The sequence below is a fragment of a genome, unplaced genomic scaffold, assembly GCF_019419815.1.
Source record: "Pyrus x bretschneideri cultivar Hongxiangsu unplaced genomic scaffold, Pyrus_bretschneideri_v1 Contig5, whole genome shotgun sequence".
NCBI classification, from domain to species: domain Eukaryota; kingdom Viridiplantae; phylum Streptophyta; class Magnoliopsida; order Rosales; family Rosaceae; genus Pyrus; species Pyrus x bretschneideri.
The window spans coordinates 10,824,455-10,848,664 of NW_025999787.1; the positions used below are offsets into that span (position 1 = coordinate 10,824,455).

The 24,210-nt window shown below is 37.2% G+C and overlaps 3 protein-coding genes and 1 pseudogene across 3 annotated transcripts; 2 read left to right on the forward strand and 2 right to left on the reverse strand.

Annotated features, from left to right (window-relative positions):
* The first annotated feature begins 841 nt into the window (after positions 1-841).
* On the forward strand, positions 842-3,615 carry LOC125470237 (ER membrane protein complex subunit 8/9 homolog). Its single transcript, XM_048569013.1, has 5 exons — positions 842-1,149; positions 1,296-1,442; positions 1,538-1,597; positions 3,042-3,205; positions 3,301-3,615. Exons 1-5 carry the CDS (start codon positions 943-945, stop codon positions 3,329-3,331), a joined length of 609 nt encoding a protein of 202 aa, XP_048424970.1. The 5' UTR covers positions 842-942; the 3' UTR covers positions 3,332-3,615.
* A 630-nt stretch (positions 3,616-4,245) lies between these two features.
* LOC125470403 lies at positions 4,246-6,077 on the forward strand (annotated as a pseudogene).
* Positions 6,078-6,187: 110 nt separating this feature from the next.
* Positions 6,188-9,709, reverse strand: LOC125470461 (oligopeptide transporter 1-like). Its single transcript, XM_048569564.1, has 6 exons — positions 9,229-9,709; positions 8,688-8,785; positions 7,978-8,550; positions 7,477-7,744; positions 7,134-7,316; positions 6,188-7,000 (listed from the first exon to the last, which is right to left on the reverse strand). The coding sequence occupies exons 1-6, from the start codon at positions 9,688-9,690 to the stop codon at positions 6,380-6,382; spliced, it is 2,205 nt and encodes a 734-aa protein (XP_048425521.1). The 5' UTR covers positions 9,691-9,709; the 3' UTR covers positions 6,188-6,379.
* Positions 9,710-10,597: 888 nt separating this feature from the next.
* Positions 10,598-16,618, reverse strand: LOC103927474 (oligopeptide transporter 1-like). Its single transcript, XM_048569159.1, has 7 exons — positions 16,156-16,618; positions 15,216-15,658; positions 12,914-13,011; positions 12,247-12,819; positions 11,873-12,140; positions 11,523-11,705; positions 10,598-11,383 (listed from the first exon to the last, which is right to left on the reverse strand). Exons 1-7 carry the CDS (start codon positions 16,220-16,222, stop codon positions 10,763-10,765), a joined length of 2,253 nt encoding a protein of 750 aa, XP_048425116.1. The 5' UTR covers positions 16,223-16,618; the 3' UTR covers positions 10,598-10,762.
* Positions 16,619-24,210: the final 7,592 nt, after the last annotated feature.

The window sequence follows — 24,210 nt, forward strand, 5'->3', positions numbered from 1 at the left end:
TCGCCAGCCGAAACCCGCCATAGTCCAAATTTCATGCCCAAGTTTGAGTCAAGCACCTGCTGCGCTAGCATGGTTATTTAAACATTGATGCTAATTACCATCAAATAAATAGGAAGACAATGATGGAACTGTGGGCAGTGAGCAAGGATGGAACTAGCCACATGGTTATGGTTAGGTTCGGCCTCCAACTGTTTACGAATGATTCTAGAAGTGATTTTTGCACGTTTTTAAAAAAGAAAAAAACGATTTTCACACTTTTATTTGACCTTTTGGCTTCCCTTTTAAACAAGGTAGTCATTAAATAAAAAATTAGACAAATTCAAAATTATTGAGACTAGTAAGAAAATTGACGAACACAATTCAACAAAGAAATTCAAAACTCTTCAACGATTGTATGATTTTAGATTTGATGATTGTTGGCAAACATGATTTTTGAGAGAATATTTAAACTTTACAAAAACGTGTGTAAAAATTATGTAAAAAAATAATGTCTTGGATCCATTCATTGATTTATGTGGGGAAAAAAAATTGAGAAAAAAAAAAAAACCAAGTTTGGTTAAAAAAATAAAATAAAAGGAAAAGGATTCGGCGCGAATCCTTTTTCTGGAAATTCTAGAGATTTCGTAATCGTGATTGTTTATTGTACATCGTGCGGTCAAAAATTATTTTAAAATTTAAAATTTAAAATAAATAATATTTAATAAAAATTGTTCGCATAATGTACAATCAACGATCACGATGATTGATTCCTAAGATCTCCGGGAAAAAGACTAGAAATATTCGCATAATAACGATCAGATCCCCAAACTTACAAAAACACTGAAATTTTGGACTCTCTCTCTCTCTCTCTACTTTGCCTTCTCAGTCTCTCTCTCTCTCTCTCTCTCTCTCTCTCTCCTCTGTTGCCGGCGATTCAGCAAGTGAAGTCCAACTCAGTGAGTGATGGGTGGCCAGTTACGTTACGAGATCGCACAAAATGCCTACGTAAAGCTAGTGCTACACGCTCTCAAGCACAAGACCTCCGCCGTCAACGGCATCCTCCTCGGTCGCGTCTCCCCCCACAACGACATCGTGGAGATCACCGATTCCGTCCCTCTCTTCCACTCCCACATCGGCCTCCTCCCCCAGCTCGAGATCTCCCTCATCCTGGTGGGTCCCAAAATCCTCTCTTTTTCTCACACCACTTTGTTCCTCTAGGGTTTCAGACACTCGAATTGGGATTTTCCCGGGAAACAAACGGTGCCCTAACTCTGTAATTTGATTAATTTTTGGTTGTTGTGATTGAATTGGGACAGATAGAGGAGCACTTTGCTGCTAAAGGAGTGAGCATAGTGGGGTATTTCCATGCTAACGAGAGGTTTGACGATCACGAGCTCGGCGGCATTGCCAAGAATGTCGGCGATCACATTTATCGCTACCTTCCTCAAGCCGCAATTCTTTTGGTATGCAATTTTCAGTCCATGAAGTCCTGTTTGTGTTGTATGTTTGCTTTTTTGGTATTGGGTTTTAACATTCATGTCTTTTCATCCATTTCTAGCTTGATAACAGGAAGCTTGAAGCTTTGCCGAAGACTAAGGACCGGAGCCCCGTAGTGCAGGTGTGTTTCTTTAACTTTATCTGTTTGGGGGCGATGCATATTTATTTATGAAAAGCATTGATCTTTTTCTTTGTCTGTTTATATGATAATGGGTGCATGAGTGTATGAGTGTATTTGATTGTATGAACCGCTTGTCGGTCTTAGCTAAAAAAATGTGAGAAATGAGAAATTTGTGTGAGGTATGCGTTTTTGTTTTCCTAGCGTAATAATTGGACATTATGTTTCAAAGTTGTTGGTGTCGATTGTTGTTGATAAACTTGGGAAGTTAACCATGAGCTTGAAGAACTAAATAATTTGGTATGTATGTACACGAAGTTTTTGAGATGTCTTTTCTAACATTTAGAAGACTATATTTTGATGCCAATCTGTGCATCTCACAGTTTTTTTTTTTAGTCATTTTACTGAAATAGAAATGAACTAGATAAAGGCATACTCCATGAGCAAAAGTTTCTTGAGAAGCGGAACATCCACAATGGGATTGCAGGTCAGCCCTAATTCCTAACCCAAATGTAAGGTGAATGAGATTACCTTTTGGACCTTCCTTTCAAACCAACTCTAAGCTACAAAAGCTTGGAGTGTAATGTGCTTTAGGCTAAGTTAATAAAGTTTTTATTTTTGGGGCTGACGGAGTTGTTTCCTTCTTTTGGCGGCCCAGACAGAAGCTAACATATTTTTAATAGTCTCATACACTGTCATATTTTTCATCCTCACCCACCCTTCATAACATTTAGTTTTCTTGTATTATTTTAGGATTATCATTTAGCGAACCCGCATTTTTCTAAATTATAAGCTATTGCTGAATTTGGGGATACTAGATTTCACCTACTTCCTGCAGATAACCACAGACACCATCTTTTCCCATTCCTAATCTATGTTCTAGAGTATCTGTGTGACCCTCACATTTTTCATTGTTTTCTTCATTAGATCAATTTTTAATCAAATTGGTGTTTACTACATCTTGAAGAGCTCCTTCAGAGCATCTCTTAGAACTCTTTACCTTATCACTATTGCAGAGCTCCACACTGTTTGAACTATGCCCTGACATGGCTTCCCTTTAATATCTTTTGGCTTTGATATATTCAATTGTTTGGAAAGCTAGCATGGTGAGGATTTGCAATAGAGTTTTGAAGGAATTGGCAATAGTCCTTATTCAGGAAACAACAAAAATGAGATATTATTATCTTTTTGGAAATACCGAGGACTTAGATGGACAGTCTTTGTTAAATCTTCCGGAGGTTATTTGTCTTGAATTGATTCTATGTTGAAACCATCTTTGCTTCTTTAGTGACCTCATCTTCTTTTATATTAACTTCGTTTTATGTTAATCCAGTTTTGTATTACCTGATTGTTAGTTGGATCTGATTCTAAGTGATTTCATCTTCGTCGACACTAACTTCGTCTTCCTCCTATTTAATCTTTGTTTTTCTACCTTTTGAAAAATCAGCTCTACACGAAGGATGCATCCAGGACTTGGAAGTTAGTTGGATCGGATGGAAACCAGTTGACCATCAAGGAGCCATCAGCAAATGTTGTTCTATTGGATTACATCTCTACTGAAAAATGGCAGGATGTTGTAGATTTCGATGATCACCTCGATGACATTAGCAAGTGAGTGCAATACACCTTAATTTTTGTTATCTTATTTTCAACTAATATTCGTATTGATAGGGTAAACTGATGTTGATTCGAAATGTAAATGACAGGGACTGGCTGAACCCAGAACTATTCAAGTAAATCGGCCATCCCTGTCGTTATTGCAAATGGCTCCATGCTTAACTCAGTTTCTCGTGCTGGGTTTAGAGGACAAGGGGGCATACATTGACGTCAAGCTCATCACTTTCTTTTTTGTAAGGAATTTTCAGAGATGTAAAAAACTGGATATCAATTATCTTCTCATACTTTTACGTTCGACGCCATAGGGTTTCAGCATCTTCTTTTGTGGACCACTTCAAATGAGGTTTATGGTTTGGTTGTAGAATTGGAACAAAAATGTCAATTCAGTTTTGCACCTCAAGTTATCTTTCCTTTGCATCAAATTTTCTTGTTAACTGGTTTTACAATGTTATGTTGTTAGACATTGGGTTAACGTTGTCGACGCAATCATATTTACGTGGAGATTGTAGCTTAAGTGATTAAAAACATTGACTGGAAGTCTTTGGTTCGCACTGTTGGTATAAAACAGGTGTATATGATTTCGTCCTACTTCCTTCGTTCCCTGTGTCCATTCTTTATTAAAAGATGAAATGTCGATATAGAGTAGTTGACTTGTTTATAGCACTAGTAGATAATATGTGGACGGGAATCTGCTCTTTGCTAAAGTACAAGCTACTGATTTTACGCAGACGAACTGTTGGTAACATTGGTAAATAAGCGTTGGTAGCAAACGGATGGATGAAACGTTTTATCAAATGCATTATTTTACTTGAAATGCTTCAAAAGTTTTAAAATAACTAAAAGTGAAAGTGTTTATTTTCAGCGAAAGTGTTTATAGCCGAAGCTCTAGAAACTGCACACTTATCTAAGTGCGCCCAAAAATATATTTTGCACATTAAGTTCCCATTTTACCCTCACTCGTGTATAAAACCCAAAGGCCGACGCTTCAGAAGAGAAGAAAAAACTGAAACTCAACTACCTTTTGAAAAGTCTCGATGCTTTCAACGGTCACTTGCCTCCATCTTCATCCTCTGAACCACATCACAGACTCTCACACTCCCCAAAGCTTACAGCAACCCACCTCCTCCACAGCTTCGCCTCCCCATCCGAGCTCAAACAACTCCACGCCCACCTCATCATAACGAACTCTTCCCTCACCTCCCTCCCTCCCTCTCGAATCGCCTTGGTCTGCTCACTCAACCCCAGCTTCTCCTACGCCCGGAAACTCTTCCACCACCTTGATACCTCCGAGACCGAAGCCTGGAACTCGTGCCTGAAAGCCTTTGCCGAAGGCAAAGACTCCATTGAGGCAGTTCTGCTTTTTAACCAGCTGCAGAGCTTTCGTGTTTCACCGGATAGTTTTACGCTGTCTTTCGTTCTGGAGGCATGCACACGTTTGTCGGATGTTTCCATTGGAAGGGTGATTCATGGGTATGTGGAGAAACTTGGGTTTCAGTCGAATTTATTTTTGATGAATATGATTCTGAATTTGTATACATTGTCTGGTGGAGAGATGTGTCCAGGAATACATTGATGTCACAGTTGGTAAAGAGGGATGATATTAAGGGAGCGTATGACGTCTTTTTGCGGATGCCTGGTAGAAGTGTGAGGTCATGGACGTTGATGATTTCAGGGTCTGTTCAATGCGGGAAGCCTAAGGAGGCGATTGGTTTGTTTTCGGAGATGGAAGAGGCTGGCGTGAGGCCAAATGAGGTGATGGTAGTGGCTGTTCTTGTGGCGTGTGCTGGCTGGGGGGACTTGGGTTTGGGTAGGAGAATTCATGAGTTCTCGAACCAAAGTGGGTTTAGCAAAAATGTTCGGGTTTCCAACACTTTGATTGAAATGTATGTCAAATGTGGATGCTTGGAGGATGCCTGCAAAGTTTTCGATGTGATGAAGGAGCGAACGGTTGTGTCATGATCAGCTATGATCGCAGGGTTTGCCATGCATGGGCAAGCTGAGGAAGCTCTTAAGACTTTTCTCTAAAATGATTCAGAAAGGCATGGATCTGAATGATGTATCCTTTGTTGGAGTGTTGCATGCTTGTAGTCACATTGGGTTTGTGGATCAGGTCGTGATTTCTTCACCAGCATGACTAACGATTATGGTATAGTTCCTAGAATTGAGCATTACGGTTGCATGGTTGATCTTTTAAGTAGGGCAGGGCTCCTTCAAGAGGCTCGCGATCGAGTTTATCACAAACATGCCTATCAAGCCCAATAGTGTCGTATGGGGACCTCTCCTTGGCGGATGCAAAGTTCACAAAAACATTGAACTGGCTGAAGAAGCAACAAAGCACCTTTCGGAATTGGATCCACTTAATGATGGCTACTATGTGGTTCTGTCAAACATTTATGCAGAAGCACAACGGTGGGAAGACACAGCGACGGTGAGAAAGATAATGAGGGATCGAGGGGTGAGAGGACGCCGGGGTGGAGTTCAATTACAGTGGATGGAGTGATTCATGAGTTTGTAGCCGGGGATGAAACCCGTCCTCAAGCTCAAGAGATCGTCCAAATGTGGGAGAAACTACTTGAGAAAATGAAGCTATGTGCCTAACACCTCAGTTGTTCTGCTAGACATGGAAGAGGATCGGAAGGAAAAATTTCTCTATCGTCATAGAGGGAAATTAGTGCTGGTTTTCGGGTTGATCAACACATAACCTGGAACACCAATTCGAATTATGAAGAATCTTCGTGTTTGTGAGGACTGTCATGCTGCTTTCAAACTTATATCAGCAATTGTTAGCACAGAGATCGTTGTGTGTGACCGTAACCGGTTCCATTGTTTCAAAGATGGTTTTTGTTCCTGCCGGGATTACTGGTAAGACGATCTACACTCCTAATTAAGAACATTATAGAGTTCAACTAACATCATTTTCAATGACAATACATTTTTCAGTTTTAAAGATTACTTTGCATCTCTGGCTCCAAATTATGAAAAATAAACAAACTATTTAATTGCACAAGAATAAAACTTGTCCGTAAAGTAATTCAAACTAATTCACTAAGCCGCTACATCTTTCTGAACTGCCATGATGGTGAACAACATCATCATCATCATTATCATAAAAAACTAGAAGACTGGGCTATGATTTGCAAACATTCTAGGATGATTTTGAAGCATATCTTAGAGAACTGGACACCCCTTAGTCTTTATCCCTGGTGCAGTAGGACACTTGGCCAACGGACAATGGTCGTCTTGGTCCAGACCCCACCACTTTGGACCCATAATTTCCTTGGATTGGAGGGTGACATATAGGGTAACTGCTGTAAAGGCCACACCGGCATCCAAAGCAGCAGATAGGATATAGTTATGCCTAGCCCACCACCCCTTGTGCTTTCTGTAAACATACAAGTTGAAGACGAGTGCAACTGAAAACCATGACAAATAGTTTATGGCTTTCGCTGGTGGCATGACACCCGTTGATCCAAGGATTATAGGCATGTTTATGTGCCGAATCCACTTCTTATTGGGGAATTTTTTGTGGAGTAGCCAACCGGGAATAGGTGACAGAAAGCCGAGGAGGAAGAACCAGTTCAACTCTGGGTAGTTTCCTTTCTTAGTAAACATTCTGAGTGGGCCTATGACTCCCCATATGATTGAAGCATTGTAGAACACATCATCACCCGGGCATGTCCACGGACTTCCCGCTGGCAAGTTTGCTGGATCACAGATGTTCTTCACAGTAGTGAGAAGCCACCACGATGTACCAAAGAAGGCACTTGTAGCCGTCACTGTTCCGGCTAACTGAACATACAAAAATGGACAATTGCATGTAACTATGTGTTTCTGTTTCATTATATCATATGAAAAACGAAACAAACATTACTAATACTATTATTACTACTAGGACCATCGCACTCATTCTGTCGATGGTTACCTGCACTATAAACATGGACTTAGGGGGGATCTTCATATAGTGGCCTAATTTGAAGTCACCAAGAAACATGAGTGCCTGTGACATGCTGATATATCCATAGGTCTTGAAAGCCACATTAGCCAGAGGCCTCCCGGGATAAATGTACCCGATAATTAACTCTGTAATTATGTTGAGCCCTGGTTGCTGCACAGTAAATATTGAAATGAGCATAAACGGTATGAGTCGTCCTTGGAACACGCTTCGACTTTATTAAACCCGGGTATAGGTAAGATATTTGCAGGCATGTTCATGTATCTACGTATTCAATGTAATACACAAATGCTGTATCTAGGGTTGGCCATACCATGTTTGTTGTAGCGGCAATAACTCCGATGGGTAGGGTGAAAGCTAGTGCAATGGTACAGGCGAGTAAAACTCCCCACCATGGAAGTTGGAGCTGTTTGCCGAAACCTTCACAGGTAAAGATGGCAAGACCAACCATGAAAACAAGGATTATCTGGAACCACCATTCTGGGACTGGTTCATAGTTCCTCTTCATAAGTCTTGTGTGGACGTCGCCGAGCTGATTTTTCACTGCACCGGTCGTCTTTCTCCACAGATGCCAGATTTCTCTGTTTTTCATGATCCATGTCCCATAAAAGAAGATAACAAGGAAAAAGTTATTAGTTCTTAAGAAATATTACCGAGTTCGTGTATAGGAGATTACGAGCGATAGGTTAGGTTTCAATTTCTTCGTCTGAGTTAAGGTAATGTTAGGGCGATCACATTTCTTTACCGCATTATATCATGCGAGTTATGCTAGTAACTATCCCAACTTTTAACGTTGAAAAAGAGAAAAACTTACTTTCCATGGTAGAGTCCAACATGTGAAATAGTCGATGTAAGAGTGGCAAATCCCCAGCCATAGGTGAGGGCAAAGAAGGTACTGAGGTGGAGTTTACTGTAACTGTTATACCGGGGCAAATCGATATCGAAAGTTTTCTTATTGAGAATTCTCGAAACGTTGTACTTTTGGCCATCAACATCAAATGTGTGGGAGGAAAAGATTGGGAATTTCTTTGCATCATAGGTATTGGTCCAATACGTAATAGGCAAAATGATGTAAAAAATCAGAACAAAGCCAATTAGCATGTTGATCACAGCAACATCTGGGTAGGCTAGAGGGCTGCCCAGGAAGGCGGCGATGGTGGACCAGTCGAGGGCAAACGAGCCAATTCCGAGGCCCTTGAGGCCGGAACCAATCTGTTGCGCAGTGATGGAGTCCTTCCAAATCCAACAGACGAAGGAGAGAGCTGTTAGGGAAGGGAAGAATAAGCTTGGGACAATGTAGTACGCAAAGCTGCATACGAAAACAATGATGAAGAATTGCATCCTGGTTCTGCCTCCTTTGGGTCTCTTTTCCCTTTCATGCAATGCCCTGCCATTAATTCACATTTTATGATTTAGTTAATTCAAGGAGCGGGAATCAAACACAGAACTTTGAAAACAGGTCTGGATACTCTTAACTGCTTGAGTTACGATCGTCTCTTTTGATAAAATCGATCATATATGTACCTGAATAGAGAGACTTGAACAAGATTTGAAGGCCACCACATGTAGGGTGAGTCAACAAGAAATTTTCTGAATAATCCAGCCCATCCATATCCAAGCATCTGAAAAAAATATTCATAAAAGTAATGCTTGATGTGGTTTAAACTGGCATATTTGACCATAGAATTTGACCCAACGGTTTAAACAGAATGACTAAGTCCGTTGAATCAAACCCAACAGTCAAATATGTGTTGACGTTAAATGCCTATGGGTATTTAAGAAAAATTGTGATGCGATGCCCATTTTAGAGAAAACCCTAGGCAAGGATCTTACTTCCCCTGCCACGTGTTAGTTTGAGTGACATTCGTGTTTTCCAATCAAAACATAGCTTGTGTTATAAGTTTTTCTCAATGATTCAAATTCTGTAACACATATTATCTTTTAACTAAGGTGTACGGGCCGCTCCACATACCAAAAGTCTGGTCTTAAGGTTTTCTTCGAGCGGGTCCCGCCTATACTAACTTTTATTCAAAGTGTGGTATGAAAATGGGGTACAAAAACTTGCCTGAGTGGTTTGAGATAACAAGAAGGCTGCCATGATGTGAATATCTCGGTGGTAGTAAGCCTTTACAATTGTGATAATGTTAACTGCATAAACACTGTTTGATCCAGAGTTTGCAAATATAGTGATCAAAACATGTTCTTTCATACTGAAAGGCCCCGGATTCAAAGAAAACGACCATTTTGTAAATGGGACTTGGAACTCCGTCGCAGGAAGGACCGCCGCCATCAGCTTTCCTAGGGGGAGGACTACGATTTGGGCCGAGACTGAAGAAACGTATAGATGATTTTGCCGGTACCCGAAAAATTGGTTCACGAAAGCAAGAATAACGCATGATAGTAGGCCGAGAACCCATGTCCGGAACGTCATGGTCGGCTCCGATGGGTCGTCTGTGGTTGGAACCGTTAGCCTAACTTGCTCAATTGGGCAGTCATTCACTTCTTCATCTGTTTGCATGTGCGACATGTATACAAAAATGACTCATTAAACGCAACAAAAACATAAAAGAAAAAAAAAAAAAAGGAATGTGTGCATGCATCAAAGTGCGGTATGACTGTAAGAAAAAGAAATGGATCGATTTTTTCTTTTTTTTTTTGTTGTTTGGGGGGGGGGGGGGGTCTTACCGACGGTGACGTCGATGTTGAAGTGAGACTTCCCACCAGGGATGTCATCGTCGTACTTCACCGTCATCGGTCCTTCTTTGCCTCCTTCACTGTCTTTGTTTCTCCTTCAAGCAAATAACAAAGCCTCTCACACCTGTTTTATGTATGCTAGTTTCTCCGGTGCACACTTAGGTTGAATTCATGGTTCTTTCATTTTCCAAGAATCAAATTATTTGAAGTACATTTATTGATCATCTTGTTGATGAGCTTTTATAGAGTTAGAGAATCACTTAGTGCAATTGGTGTCACTTCTTCTATTCGAGATCTGACCAGCGGAGATAGTGGTGAGAAAAAATTGTGGTCCAAATAGCAACGCTCTTTAAAAAAAAACCGTTTTTTAGGCCTAAAATCTGGTTCAGCCTAAACTCTCAATTTGTAATGAAGGTATTGGTCAAAGACACAAAAATCTAAATTTGGAAAACAAATGTAACGTTGAAAAATTCTTATATGCATCAGACCGGAAAAGTCTTGACATAATGTAAACTTGGCATTAATAACATCATCATGTATATTTCTTAAGTACTATGCATAATAAAATGTCCCATGTATTGATCTGGAGAGAGGGAAACCAAACACTAACCTTGAGTTTGGTTGTGAATACTACTGACCATTTGAGTTGCTAGCTCATTATTTGGTTGGTTCGTATTTAATAATGTTATGTTGTCACACTATCTAGTACTTGTTACGTGCCGCTTATTCAGAATTAAATATACATTCACTAGTTTCAAATTATGAAAACTAAAACCAAATTTGTTCAATTAACTATACAGATTCATATCTTTCTTCGCCAATCTGCCAGAACTGGCCTACATATGGTTTTGCAATATTACATTGTCACACATTTAGGGTTTAGGGTTTGATTTCCGAATCATATCTTAGCGAACCGGACAGTCTTTGGCAACTACACTTGACGCCGTGGGGCACGTTGCCAGCGGACAATGGTCATCCGCTTTGAGACCCCACCAACTGGGCCCCGTTATATCCTTGGATTGAAGGGTGAAATACAGAAGAACAGCAGTGAATGCCACACCAGCATCCAAAGCAGCAGATAGAATGTAGTTATGTCTAGCCCACCACCCCTTGTACTTTCGGTACACGTAGAAGTTGAAGAAAATCCCAACTGAAATCCATGTCAAATAGTTCACAGCCCTAGCAGGCGGCATGTTTCCCGTTGCCCCCAGAATGATCGGCATGTTTATGAGCTTAATCCACTTCTGGTTGGGGAACTTTTTGGAGAGGAACCAAATCGGAACGGGGGCAAGCAAGCCAATGAGGAAGAACCAGTTCATTTCCGGGTAGACACCTTTGCTGCCGAACATCCTGAGTGGGCCTATGACCCCCCATATGATCGAAGCATTGTAGAACACATCGTCACCAGGGCATGTCCACGGACTTCCCTCTGGCAGCTTCGATGGATCGCAGATGTACTCGATGCTTGTGAGAAGCCACCACGATGTGCCAAAGTAGACACTTGAAGCTACTAGCGTTCCAACTAACTGAAGAAGCAGATAAGGGGGAAAATAGGTACAAGTAATTATGTCACAAATATGAACAATTAGAGCCCGTTTGAGAGCTGAAAACTGAAATGGTTATCAAACCAACTGTTAGTTAATGCGATAAACGTAATTAAATTACCTGCACAACAAACATGGACTTAGGAGGGATCTTCATATAGTGGCCTAATTTGAAGTCACTAAGAAACATGAGTGCCTGTGACATGCTGATATATCCATAGGTCTTGAAAGCCACATTAGCAAGAGGCCTCCCGGGATAAATGTACCCGATAATTAGCTCTGTGATCACATTAAGCCCCGGTTGCTGCAGAACAAACATAATCAAATGAGAAATCAGAACTTAATATGACACGCTTCAAAGAAAATGTGCAACAAAGGTATGTGGTGCACTCTGATTATATCGTTCATAATTAACATTTTCTTCTTCTGTTTGATGCATACAAATGATTTGTCCGTGTGTTATGGACGTACCTGGTTTGTTGTGGCTTGAATAATGCCGATAGGTAAGGTGAAAAATAGGGCAATGCCGCAACCCATTAAAACTCCCCACCATGGAAGTTGGAGCTGTTTTCCGAAACCTTCACAAGTAAAGACAGCAAGAGCAACCATAGAAACAAGGATGATTTGAAACCACCATTGAGGCACTGAATCATAGTTCTTCTTCATCAGTCGGGTATGGATGTCACCGATTTGATCTTTCACTGCACTAGTTGTCTTTTTCCACATCTTCCAAATCGTTCTGTTCATGTATACATGTCACATGAAAAAAAAAATGTTCAAGTTTAGATGCAAAGAAATATTTGTTCAGTTGAGTTTAAAACTAGTGTCGAAATCTACTTAATTACCTTCCGTGGAAGAGAGCAACGTGCGAAATAGTAGCCGTCAGAGTGGCAAAGCTCAGCCCATAAGTGAAGGCAAAGAAGGTGCTGAGATAGAGTTTACTGTAACCGTTATACCCTACCATGTTAATATCGAAATTTTTCTGATCTAGAACTCTGGAAATGTTATAGAGCTGGCCACTGGAATCGTAAGTGTGTGACGTAAAGATTGGAAATTTTTGAGCTTCGTATGCGTTGTTCCAGTAGGCAATGGGGGTGACAACGTAAACAATCAATACAAAACCAATTAAGATGTTAATGATCGCAAATCCAGGAGTGGCTAAAGGGCTGCCTAAGAAACCGGCAACAGTAGACCAATCAAAGCCGAATGAGCCAATGCCAAGCCCATGCATGCCGGAACCAATCTGTTGAGCGGTGATGGAGTCCTTCCATATCCAGCAAACAAAGGAGAAAGCGGAAATGGAGGGGAAAAGAAAACTCGGAACAATGTAGTAAGCAAAGCTGCAGATGAAAACCATGAAGAAGAACTGCAGCCTAGTCCGGCCTCCCTTCGGCCTCTTCTCCTTTTCGTGCAATGCCCTGCCATTCAAATCATTAAATTCTTCCATTATTTACAGAAAATTGAAGAAATGCTATTCGGTTTCAAGTGAAAAAAAAAAATCAATAAAAATACCTGAAAAGAGAGACTTGAACAAGATTTGAAGGCCACCACATGTAAGGAGAGTCAACAAGGTATTTTCTGAAAATGCCAGCCCATCCATACCCAAGCATCTGAAGGTTTTCACATTCTGAACACATGAATTTCACAACACGAAAACTTGCACATTTATCAAACAACAGTAGTCACAACCTAGGTTCAAAAAGAAGTTAGGCACCAGTTGGGCGTTGGACTAGGGACTAAGCGCTTATAGACGGAATTAAGTAAATTTATTATGGGAATTTTTATTTGAACCCATCTAACCTCTTTTTACACTCAACTTACTCTATTCACCCATATTGTTTTTTTTATGGGGCTTTTAGATCTAGGTCCAAAAACATAGATGGTTTTTAGGAGAGAGTCCAATTATCTAATTACATGTTTTTATTTCTTTTATACTCATTTTATATTTTTTTTAAATATTAAAAATCAATTAAAAATCTTCTAATATTATGCATTTTTCAACTCCAAAAAATCTAATTAATATCTTACAACAACAAAAACTAATATGCTAACATAAATTATCTACAAAACATTCTACCTTAACTCAAGTAACAAATATATGAATATATATTATACCTGTAAATGAGATATGAAACCTAACTAAAAGATAGGAAAAAACATAATATACCTACAAGCAAGACACATTAATTTGTGACATGTTGATTATAAAAAAAGAATTTGTCATATAGATACATAAAAATAATTAACCTGTGATATAGGTTGATTATAAAAATTAAAAATAAAATCTATAAATGGGGTTTAAAGCAAGAGGAAGAACAAGAAATAATAAAAAATAAAAATAAAAGGAAATAATCAAAGAGATAATTAGGAAGAAATTTGATTTTTATAATAAATCTTATCATTGAATAGATAATTATTGATAATAAAATAATTAAATTTAAGGAATTGGACTTATTTTAAAAAATTGGACTATTCCTACTATTGACTAAAAAAATTGGACTTATATCAAGTTTCCCCTTTTTTTTTATTGAATAATTAATATCTCTTTAAACCCAAATTTATTACCTAAACTACCCTCTCAAACCCAATTCAAAATGTAAAAGTATATTTACACTCATTCCCTTTATAAAATAACATCTCTAATTAAATGTTTTTCTTTTTAAAAGAGACGTCATTTGCCCCTCTATAATTGCATATGCCGTATAGGATTAGCATTTCCATGGCTGCTTTTTTTCTTTTTGCTACCACAACCCATCCATGGACTTGGGATCCAAGAGATCATTCCATAGACTTGAATTTGCCAAGAGAATGTTATGCAAGCTCCTGTTCAGTCATTTTTAAATCGAGCCTTTTTATGTTCTTTTTAAGAAACTTTGAAGTGACATAGGATTGAGTGTTTTGCTGCTATGTTAATAAACAAATAAACAAATTGGAGCTACTTCGAATAAAAAGGGTGCAAGACATGCCACCCACTAGTTCGTGGTTAAGGTTGAGCAATCTTTATTTGCACCAAGAATCAAGTTTTATGTCTTTGCAATACTAATCAAAAGTCCTTGCACTCGTGTTTTGGGGCGCATACAGACAGCAGAGAAAAACAAATACAATATAATATAAAAAAGTATGAAATTTTTAATCCAAAGAAGAAGCAAACAAACAAAATATCCATAAATTGAGTCATAACTTAGTTGGAGAATTAAAAACTTCAAAATCACCATCCATCAATAGAAAAACTTGTTTTTCTCTATCAGAGTTGTTAGGGTTTTAGTCTATTTAAACGTAGGATAAACAAAAGGTGATGATAGGGTTTAATTATAGTATGTGGGTCTATTGATAAATTTGATTTTTATTATTAATTTCATTTTGTACTGAATAGTAATTATGCAATAGGGTAAAATAAACAATTAACATTTAAAATTTAAGTTGGGCGTAGAAAAATGTTAGATGGGGTTAAATAAAATTTCTCATTTATTATATATCGTATAAATATGTGGCAGCTTATACTTAAAAAATATATAATTACATTGAGATACATAAATTGCATAATAGAATAACATATAGATTATAAAGTATTATAACATAATGCAAAATAGAAGTTATCCATATTCTGTCTAAGTGAGAGTTACGACCTAAGAGAGTCTGGGCGAGCTAGGCGGGAGCCTAAGTAGGCCTAAGCGCCCTTTCTTAATTTTCAAACGCTTAGGGATTAATCATATGATGATCAGCCGCCGGCCGCCTAGCGCCTAAGCGGGATCTAGGCGAGATTTTTAGAACAATGGTCACAACTCACAAATTAGCAATTGGTGTCTAAATTTACCTGAGTCGTTTGTGCTAACAAGAAGGCAGCTGCAGGATGCAATTTTCTGTTGTAGAAAGCCATGACAATCGTGATGATGCCAACAGCGTAAACGCTGTTCGATCCAGAGTTGGCGAAGATGGTGATCAGCACATGTTCTTTCAAGTTGAAAGGCCCCGGATTCAGCGAAAAAGACCAATTTGTAAACGGGAACCGGATTGGTTTCTGCGGAAGGGTAGCAGCCATCAGCTTCCCCACAGGCAGGACAAGAATTTGCGCAGAGACTGAAGAAACGTAGAGTTGATTCTGGCGGTACCCAAAAAACTGGTTGACAAAAGCAAGAACAGAGCATGAAATGATCCCAAGAACCCATGTTCGAAACGTCAATGTCGGCTGTGAAGGGTCATCGGTTATTGGAACTGTTAGCCTCACTTGCTCTATTGGGTTGTCATTCACTTCATCATCTGATGCATCAACAAAAAATTGGCCACATTGCAAATTAAAATTTGCAAGAACCGCTTGTTCTTAGAAGATTTGCTAAAAATAAATAAATCCTATTTCTTTAAACTTATGAAACATTTCAAAAAAGTGAAGAATACGTCAAAACTTGGAAAGTTCATAATTCTATCAAATCTTGATCCAGCTTTGACATTACCAGTTCTGCATAAACATGTTGAGATAATAAAACAGAGAGATTCGAAAGGTAGAATCTTTTGTTTTAGACTGATTAAAATTTCATGGCTCTCAATCCTCTCTCTTTGACATCTGTTCAAGAACAAATCTTTGGCAATTGTATATAGATTTTTTACATATAAAATGCATATTTATACATCAAAACATGAAAAAAATACACAACTCCATGAAATCTTTTTTAATCTTTGCCATTTTCCAGTTTTGCATAAACATATTGAGATTAATAAAACAGAGAGAGATTAATTACTACTGGCTTAGAGGGACTTACCAATTACATCAACATTTGATTGCTGCCTTGCTTCACGAGGAACTCCATCCTCTACATAACTACCCATCTCTCTCTGTCTCCTATCTCTCTCTCTCTCTCTCTCTCTCTCTCTCTCTCCTTGCAAACCCCTCAATGGCTGCAAACCCACATAACCAATTTTATAGAGATGCAAACCTTCTTCTTTGTTTAGTCAAATTTTGCGGTTCACAAGCTTGAAATGGGGTGCCTAGAAATAAAGCAATGCCGGTAGTTTCTTTTTCACGAAACCAGTTTTTTACTTTTCTTTTGTCCTCAGCTCTCTGGTGTGTGATGCAGTAGTAATACTACTAGCTTAGCTAAGGGACAAATACACAACCTCCCCTTCTTTTTGGGTTTATGTAATTTGATGATGGTTATTGTGTACTATAGCATGAGTATTTGACTTGTAAAATGGAGCTGCATACTGTGGATTTTTTTAAGGATTCTAAAATATGTTCTTGGGTAAGCAGGAATCTTGGACAAATCTTCATATGCACTGTGCAGGAGATGAGGGGACGAGAAAATGAAGAAAAGGACAACTTGTCTTTACCCCCAAAGATTAATACAAACTACTTATAACCCAAAAGAGAAGAAATTTTCAGTGTAAGTGATATTAGTTCAGTTATAATAAATTTATTTATTTATTAATGTTATATATATATATTTATATATTTATCTTATACTTTTGTGAAATATTAAAGTTATTGTCCACTTATTTTATGTTACGTAAATTGGTAATATAATGTTAGAAGAAATCTCGAGGTCGATCCTCCTTTTGCTCTCAAGAAAAACTTTCAATACAAACATTTGAACCATGCCTCACCCGACTACCTGCACAAACAAAAAATACGTCACACCCCTGTATCAGGTATCACCACCCAGTGACTTATGGTCTTGAACCTTTGTTCGTAATGCGACAATCTCACTGAATACTAGTCTCATGTTATAGTGTAACTGTCACGCTAAAAAATTTGTTCTTCATAAAGAGTTGAAAATAAATGAATTTTAGGATGTTGGATCTGTCTACAATGAAAACTACTGATTTCGTCAAAAAATAATTCATGTGGAAGATAAGATAGTATGTGGACAGCGGAGGAGGCTTGTGTGCTGACAGTGAGTGGTAGATATGGACTCCAATCTTGGGGGATGACAGCTAAGTGTAATAAAAAAGGAAAAATTAAAATCAGAGGTGGTTGGAAAATTGAAATTATTATGGGACTAATTGAGAGCTGCTATAACTTCCAACTCAAGTGATGTAAGTCAATAGTTTGGAAGATGGCAAATAATAATGTTTTAAAAGGTTAGCCCGTGATTTAGTCGTAACAGTTTACTTTTTTTAGGGTAATGAAGACTCATAAAGTCATTTGAACCTTCTCTGGTCACTACCATATAATTCATTAGTGCTAAGAATCAAATGTATAACATGTTGTGTAAAATACATGTCTGAAATTTGTTTCCAATTATTAAATCATCCCGTGATGGTAAACAAATAATAATTAGGGTTACTATTGTTGGAGAATTGTAATGTGAGGTGTGAATATTAAAACGTGGAAGCTTTCTTGCCCATGATTCCATCACACATGGGAAGGGAAGGGGCATTGTGATACTTTATCTAGAAAGACATTAAATATAATACCACTTTAACTTGGTTTTATAGTATTAATTAAAGTAAAGAACTATTTAGTATATTGACTTCCAAATTTCAGGATCTGGCGTGTAAATTTTATGAATGATGGACATGTTTAAAAGTAGACGGATTAAAACTGTTGTCTGACAACTTAATGAGTGGTTAATTGCGTTTTACAAAAATACTTAAAAGGTCTTATGAGTCATATAAACGGTTTCTAATGAAGCACCTAAAACTTTCTTTCGAAAGCACTTCGAGGTGTGTTTTACATACAGAACTTAATTTTTTTACATGCAATCGGCATTCTTCCAACAAAACACTTCTAACCAAAGCATTTCCTATAAAAATAATTTCAAACAAGCCTAACTCAGTGTAAAGGTTGGTCATTAGATTATTATTATTATTATTATTATTATTATTATTAAACTCGTCATCTATGAGATTTGAATATAAAATTTTTCATTTATTAATGAAGAAGAATATTATTATACCGTAGTATTAAGTACCAACTATTCAAATTTATATTTACCAATCTGCCATGATGGTCACCATCAACAAGATAAATTAAAAGGAAAACTAATGAAAAATGCTTGAAAACTTTGAGTTTTAACGATAAGGACAAAATAAAAGGTAAAGTGAATAGTACCAGAATTGACTTTTTAGTGTAAAATTGTGGTTTTTCGTTAAAATGAACAGTACCGTGGGCTTTTCTTTAAAACTCCCTAAATTAAAAGGACTATAATTTGAAAAATAACATGCCCATCGTATATCGTGCAGCCAGTTTTCGTCAGGTACTATTTGTGTTTAATTTTAAATATAAAAAAAAGAAATAATTTCTGACCATATGACACATGATGAATGATTGAAATGTGAAGATTGTTAGAATCCTCACAATTTGGATCTGGATGGAATCTTTACCATACCCCTTGGTGCCATTTGGACTTTCAAGGTTTAGATTGAAAGAAACATTCCCTCGTCGCAACTTGGTTAGAGCCCGTCCTTCACATACCACGCCAATTTTCTATCTTCGTAAATCAGATAAGAATATCTTTCTGCATTATTTATTGGGACGGATCCATGATATGTTTTTTACACAACTTTTAACAGAGAGTTTTTATAAGACTTATTCTCTAATGTATTTTAACAACTCAAACTGTCTATCTTTCATAACATTATTTATAGATCATCCTTATAAAAAATTAGATAAATCTAAAACCATTAAGACATTCATTTGTAATGAAGAAAATAAACGAATACGGTTATATAAAAAAACCTAAACTCTTAGAAACCCTAAACCTTTATCTAACAGTCATGTGATCTTAGATTTGGGTGATTTTTGGTAGATATGACCTTTGAGGAAAAATCTTAAAGATTAACGGGTCAGATCATTAAAATACATTTCGGAGTGAGCCTCACAAACACTTGTGTCAAAAGTTGTGTAAAAAAATAATGTCACAGATCCGCTCCTTATTTATGTATACATCCTATTTCTTTCTTTCTTTTTATCTTTTATTGCTAATTTATTTTTAATTTCTTTAGTTTATGTGTAACATCCCACATCGCCTAGGGGAGTGGATCATATAAGCTTTATATGTATATTCCCATCTTTACCCAGCACGAGGCCTTTTGGGAACTCACTGGCTTCGAGTTCCATAAGAACTCCGAAATTAAGCGAGTTCGGGGCGAGGGCATTCCCAAGATGGGTGACCCATTGGGAAGTTCTCGTGTGAGTTCCCAGAAACAAAACCGTGAGGGCGTGGTCGGGGTCCAAAGCGGACAATATCGTGCTACAGTGGAGTCGAGCCCTGGATGTGGTGGGGGCCCGGGCCGGGATGTGACATTATGCCTTATAAAAGGGTTTGGTCTAAGTTTTGAATGCAGTTTTTTGCGGTACACAACCATCTAAATTTGGTTGTAAGCAAAAGAAAAAACAAATACACACCATCCAAATTTGACTAAACAACGTGATTCCTCACTTGTAGAAGTACATAATTTGTTTGACCATCTCATGGAAGTGGGTGGGAGCTTAATGCCATCAAGCAAGCCCTTGACTTCAAGCATGCTCGAACCAAAACTAGATAATTCACATTCTATCAGCCGAGAAGGGCTAAGAGCGAGTCGGGGTCCAAAGCGGACAATATCGTGCTACAGTGGAGTCGAGCCCTGGATGTGATGGGGGTTCGGGCCGGGATGTGACATTATGCCTTATTTGGTCTAAGTTTTGAACGCAGTTTTTACGGTACACAACCATCTAAATTTGGTTGTAAGCAAAAGAAAAAACAAATACACACCATCCAAATTTGACTAAACAACGTGATTCCTCACTTGTAGAAGTACATAATTTGTTTGACCATCTCATGGAAGTGGGTGGGAGCTTAACGCCCTCAAGCAAGCCCTTGACTTCAGGCATGCTCGAACCAAAACTAGATAATTCACATTCTATCAGCCGAGAAGGGCTAAGAGCGAGGAGTGATCCACTTGAAGCAAGCTTCTTACCTATTCACGCTAAACCAATTCGTAGAAGAAAGCTTCACTAATGCCCAATCGGGCACCATAGACTTTAATAAGATGTCCCAATCCCCATAGGCAGCGGTGGCATCACGACTTCAAGCCAAATCTACTAGAGGTCGATCTCTTAGAAGGCCGAACGGCGAAGTTCGGTTTTTGAATAAAAGATATTACTACACTAACGAGAATCAAACCTAAGAACTCTCACTTACAAGTGAAGAGGAATACAGCTGTAATAACAAGTAGTGTAGAAGTACATAATACTACAAACAAACGAATTAAGCATCTTCAAGTGTATGAGTGTACGTAAGCGTGAAACTGTGACTATTTTTAGCGCTCTTTTGTTATTGTCATGCAACAATGGGTGGGGAAGGACTAGGATTTTCTCCTCTCCTCTTTCAATTCCCTTCTATCCACTCCTCTCACATTCTCTTATTTTATCTTTCTCTTGCTATAAAAAATTAATATAAGATGTTCACGTGGCTTAACTGCGACCGTTCAATTAGGACGGGAGGGAATGGGAGGGAAAAAAAGATGGGAGATAATCCTACTCTGGAAAAAAAAAAAAAAAAAAAAAAAAAAAAAAAAGTGAAATGACATCTGGCCGGACTATACTCGCAACTTCCCTTAACCTATAACTTCTGCTGCGCCAAAATGGAAACTTCTAATAAACTCTAATTTCCTATTTTTGTTTTGGACCATTGAAGATGCTCTAATAAGAGACAAATATGTCAACTCCATCCCTCACTGTCTAGACTAATCTTCACGACAGGAAAATAAATAACATAAAGGGATTTGAAAATAAACGTTTTCAACCCTTTAAAAACCTTTATATTATATTCACGACACAATTGAAGAAAAGAGAGGAGGAAATTTAATAACGGAAGGGGATTTGAAAATAATCGTTTTCAAATGAGGATCCTCTTTGGATTCTCTTTGTGAGGATTTCGGAAATCCTCTTGTGAAGATTCCGAGGATTCTCAAATCGTGTTCATTTATAGTATATCGTGCGACTAATTTTCGTCAAGTACTGTTCATGTTTAATTTTAAATAAAAGTATTTAAAATAATTTCTGATCGCATAATGCACAATAAACATACACAATTTGAGAATTTTTAGAATCTTTACAAAAAGGATAGGATCCTCATTCATCGTTTTCAACCCTTTGAAAACCTATATATTATTTTTTATTCTTAGATCCTAAAGAACAAGATTAAAACTTGGGGATTTGAGCCCAGAAGAGGGTTGGTATTTTATAAGGTATAAACAAAAAAGTCAAAAGTAACATGTGGATCAACAATAAAGTTGGCCTATTAATTCGGAACGAATTTTGATTTTGTACTTCCCACAATATATTTTGGATTCGATTTATAACGTTAGTGAATTATATGATGATAGTTAAAAGAATGTTGAAATGCCTATAAATTTTCCTAACTCTTAAAAAGATGGTTCTGGTCCCTTTTGAATCCTTTTTCAAAGAAAAAATTGTGGACCAAAGAAAAAAAAAACAAAGCATCCACGTTATTTAATATTTATTATAACCCAAAAAATAAAGGAGCAAAAAGGAATAAGAATCTTTGTGTTTTATATATCGAGATTACGATGGGTCTTGGTCATCCATGCATGACAAATGTGATATTCTATAGAATTGAGAAAACGAGTGATGTCAGCGGTCCATGTGCCCAATCTCTTTCGAAATTGCTAACAATTCAAAAGTCGAACATTCTTGGCCAAGATGGGAATATGGGAATGATTTTGGATATTCTTTACGAAAACTAATAAAAAATGCTTGAAAATTTTGAGCCTTAACGATAATAACAAAATAAATGGTAAAGTGAATAGTACCAGTATTGATTTTTTAGTGTAAAAATGTGGTTTTTCGTTAAAGTGAACAGTATCGGGAGCTTTTCGTTAAAGTTCCCCTCTTCCTTTTTTGATGCAAATTAAAGATACGAGAAAATTTTATTAAAGCAAATGAGAAAGAGTTTGTTCATGACATTATTTAATTAAGTCGGATGTATCACCGTATCTTTGAGAAAATAAGTTTAAACATCTTAAACTTCACTTCAACTAATATCAAAGCATTTTGTGATAAACCTCACACTTGACAGATTGTGTAGGTGATAACTACCAAATTGGGGACAATATCGGTGTTGTTGAAAGTGGGCATCGGCCCCTCTCTATGATAATTTTACATGGTATTAGAGTCAAAGAGTGGGCTTGTACTGTATTGCCACGTGATGGGTCGATCCCCTTAGCCCCGTACGATAATGGTGGGTCTTGTGGTCTCGCATGTAGGGTGAATCTTGTTGGCTCTATATGGTAGTTGATATATGGATCTCTCACGTGTGACCCACTAATTAGGTCCCACGTAAGTGGGTGTGTTGAAATATCACACATTGACTGTATCTTTGAGAAAAGAAGTTTAAATACCATAACCTCACTCTAACTAATACCAAGCCTTTTATGATAAAATCTCATACCTGACAGATGTACAAGTGGTAATTACCAAGTTGGGAACAATGACCTATCTCTATGATGATTTTACAGATTCGTATTTAAGAAAGTTGATGAGTTATAAATTCATGCTGACCAGGTGTTTATGTCTAAAATTATGTGGTTATGACAAACTTCAAATTTTTGTGTTTTTCAATATAGTTCATAGAAAAAAAAAGAAAAAAAAGTTAAGAATTTCTTCCCAATGAAATAAATAGTTTGCATGTGCAAAATGTTTGTTAGAGCATTTGATCAGAACATTGTGATCATCGCTTTGTACATGAATTTGAATCTTTTTTCTATAAATTAAAGTAGATTAATTTGTAAACTAAATAATGTGTCACTAATAGAAATGAGCACGTTTATCAAAACTTAAGTAATAATTCAATCATTAACTTCTATGTTATTTAGTTTTCAAAATTTTATTTACAAATTTGATCTCCGTATCATTCTCTAACTATAACGTCGTATTGTAAAAAGAAATAAATTCACACTTGTTCACACTAGATAGTCGCATATACATGACTTTGCAAAAGCCCTAAATCCAGTACAAGTTAAATTGAGATCGAAATGTAGATAGTATAGTCAACCCTTGGAGTTGTTCACCCTTTCTTGGCATTATTCATCTAGGACAACAATTGATTTCAGACCTTTAGAACAAGGGCCCATGACCATGAGCCCTAACCGTGTCACTTTAAAACGTCTCATTTTCATATAATATAATAGTGGAGTTGGATTAACTTCACACAACTTTAATATCGAATTCGACATTTATGAAAGTTAAGTTTAAGATCTCATACACTTACTAGCAAGTTGAAAATTATATAACTATACCTAGGGACCATATCGAGACATTAAAAAATAATTAAATTGTATTAGATTGTTCATCAACTCTAATCTGAAAAATTAATGCACAAAGGAAAATTGATAAAACTCCACCATGTTCTTGATGCAATTCAAATGCATGCTTCTTAAACTAAGAGCCATCCCTGACAACAATTTTTAAACATTCATAAAACATAATACGTGTGAATTGAATCGATTGATCAAGATAGCATGTTCATCTCTTGTACTCGACATCAAAATACATTAGAAAAGTTACCATGTGTTGTAAATTAAATTAAAATTGTCCCTTTTAATCTCATCTACAACTTTCGGACCCCACTTATAAAGTTGTAAAATCAAATGTTTTATTCATGAATTTTATATTTTAGTGGTAGAGGATGTGTGAGGTGAGTGTTCTATTTTATGAATATGAATTTGACTACTATACTTACATTGTTAGACGAGATGTACAACTTAAGGGTTTTCATTAGGAAAATTAATAAAAATAACTTGAAATTTTTGAGTTTTAACGATAAGGACAAAATAAAGGGTAAAGTGAATAATACCAGAATTGACTTTTT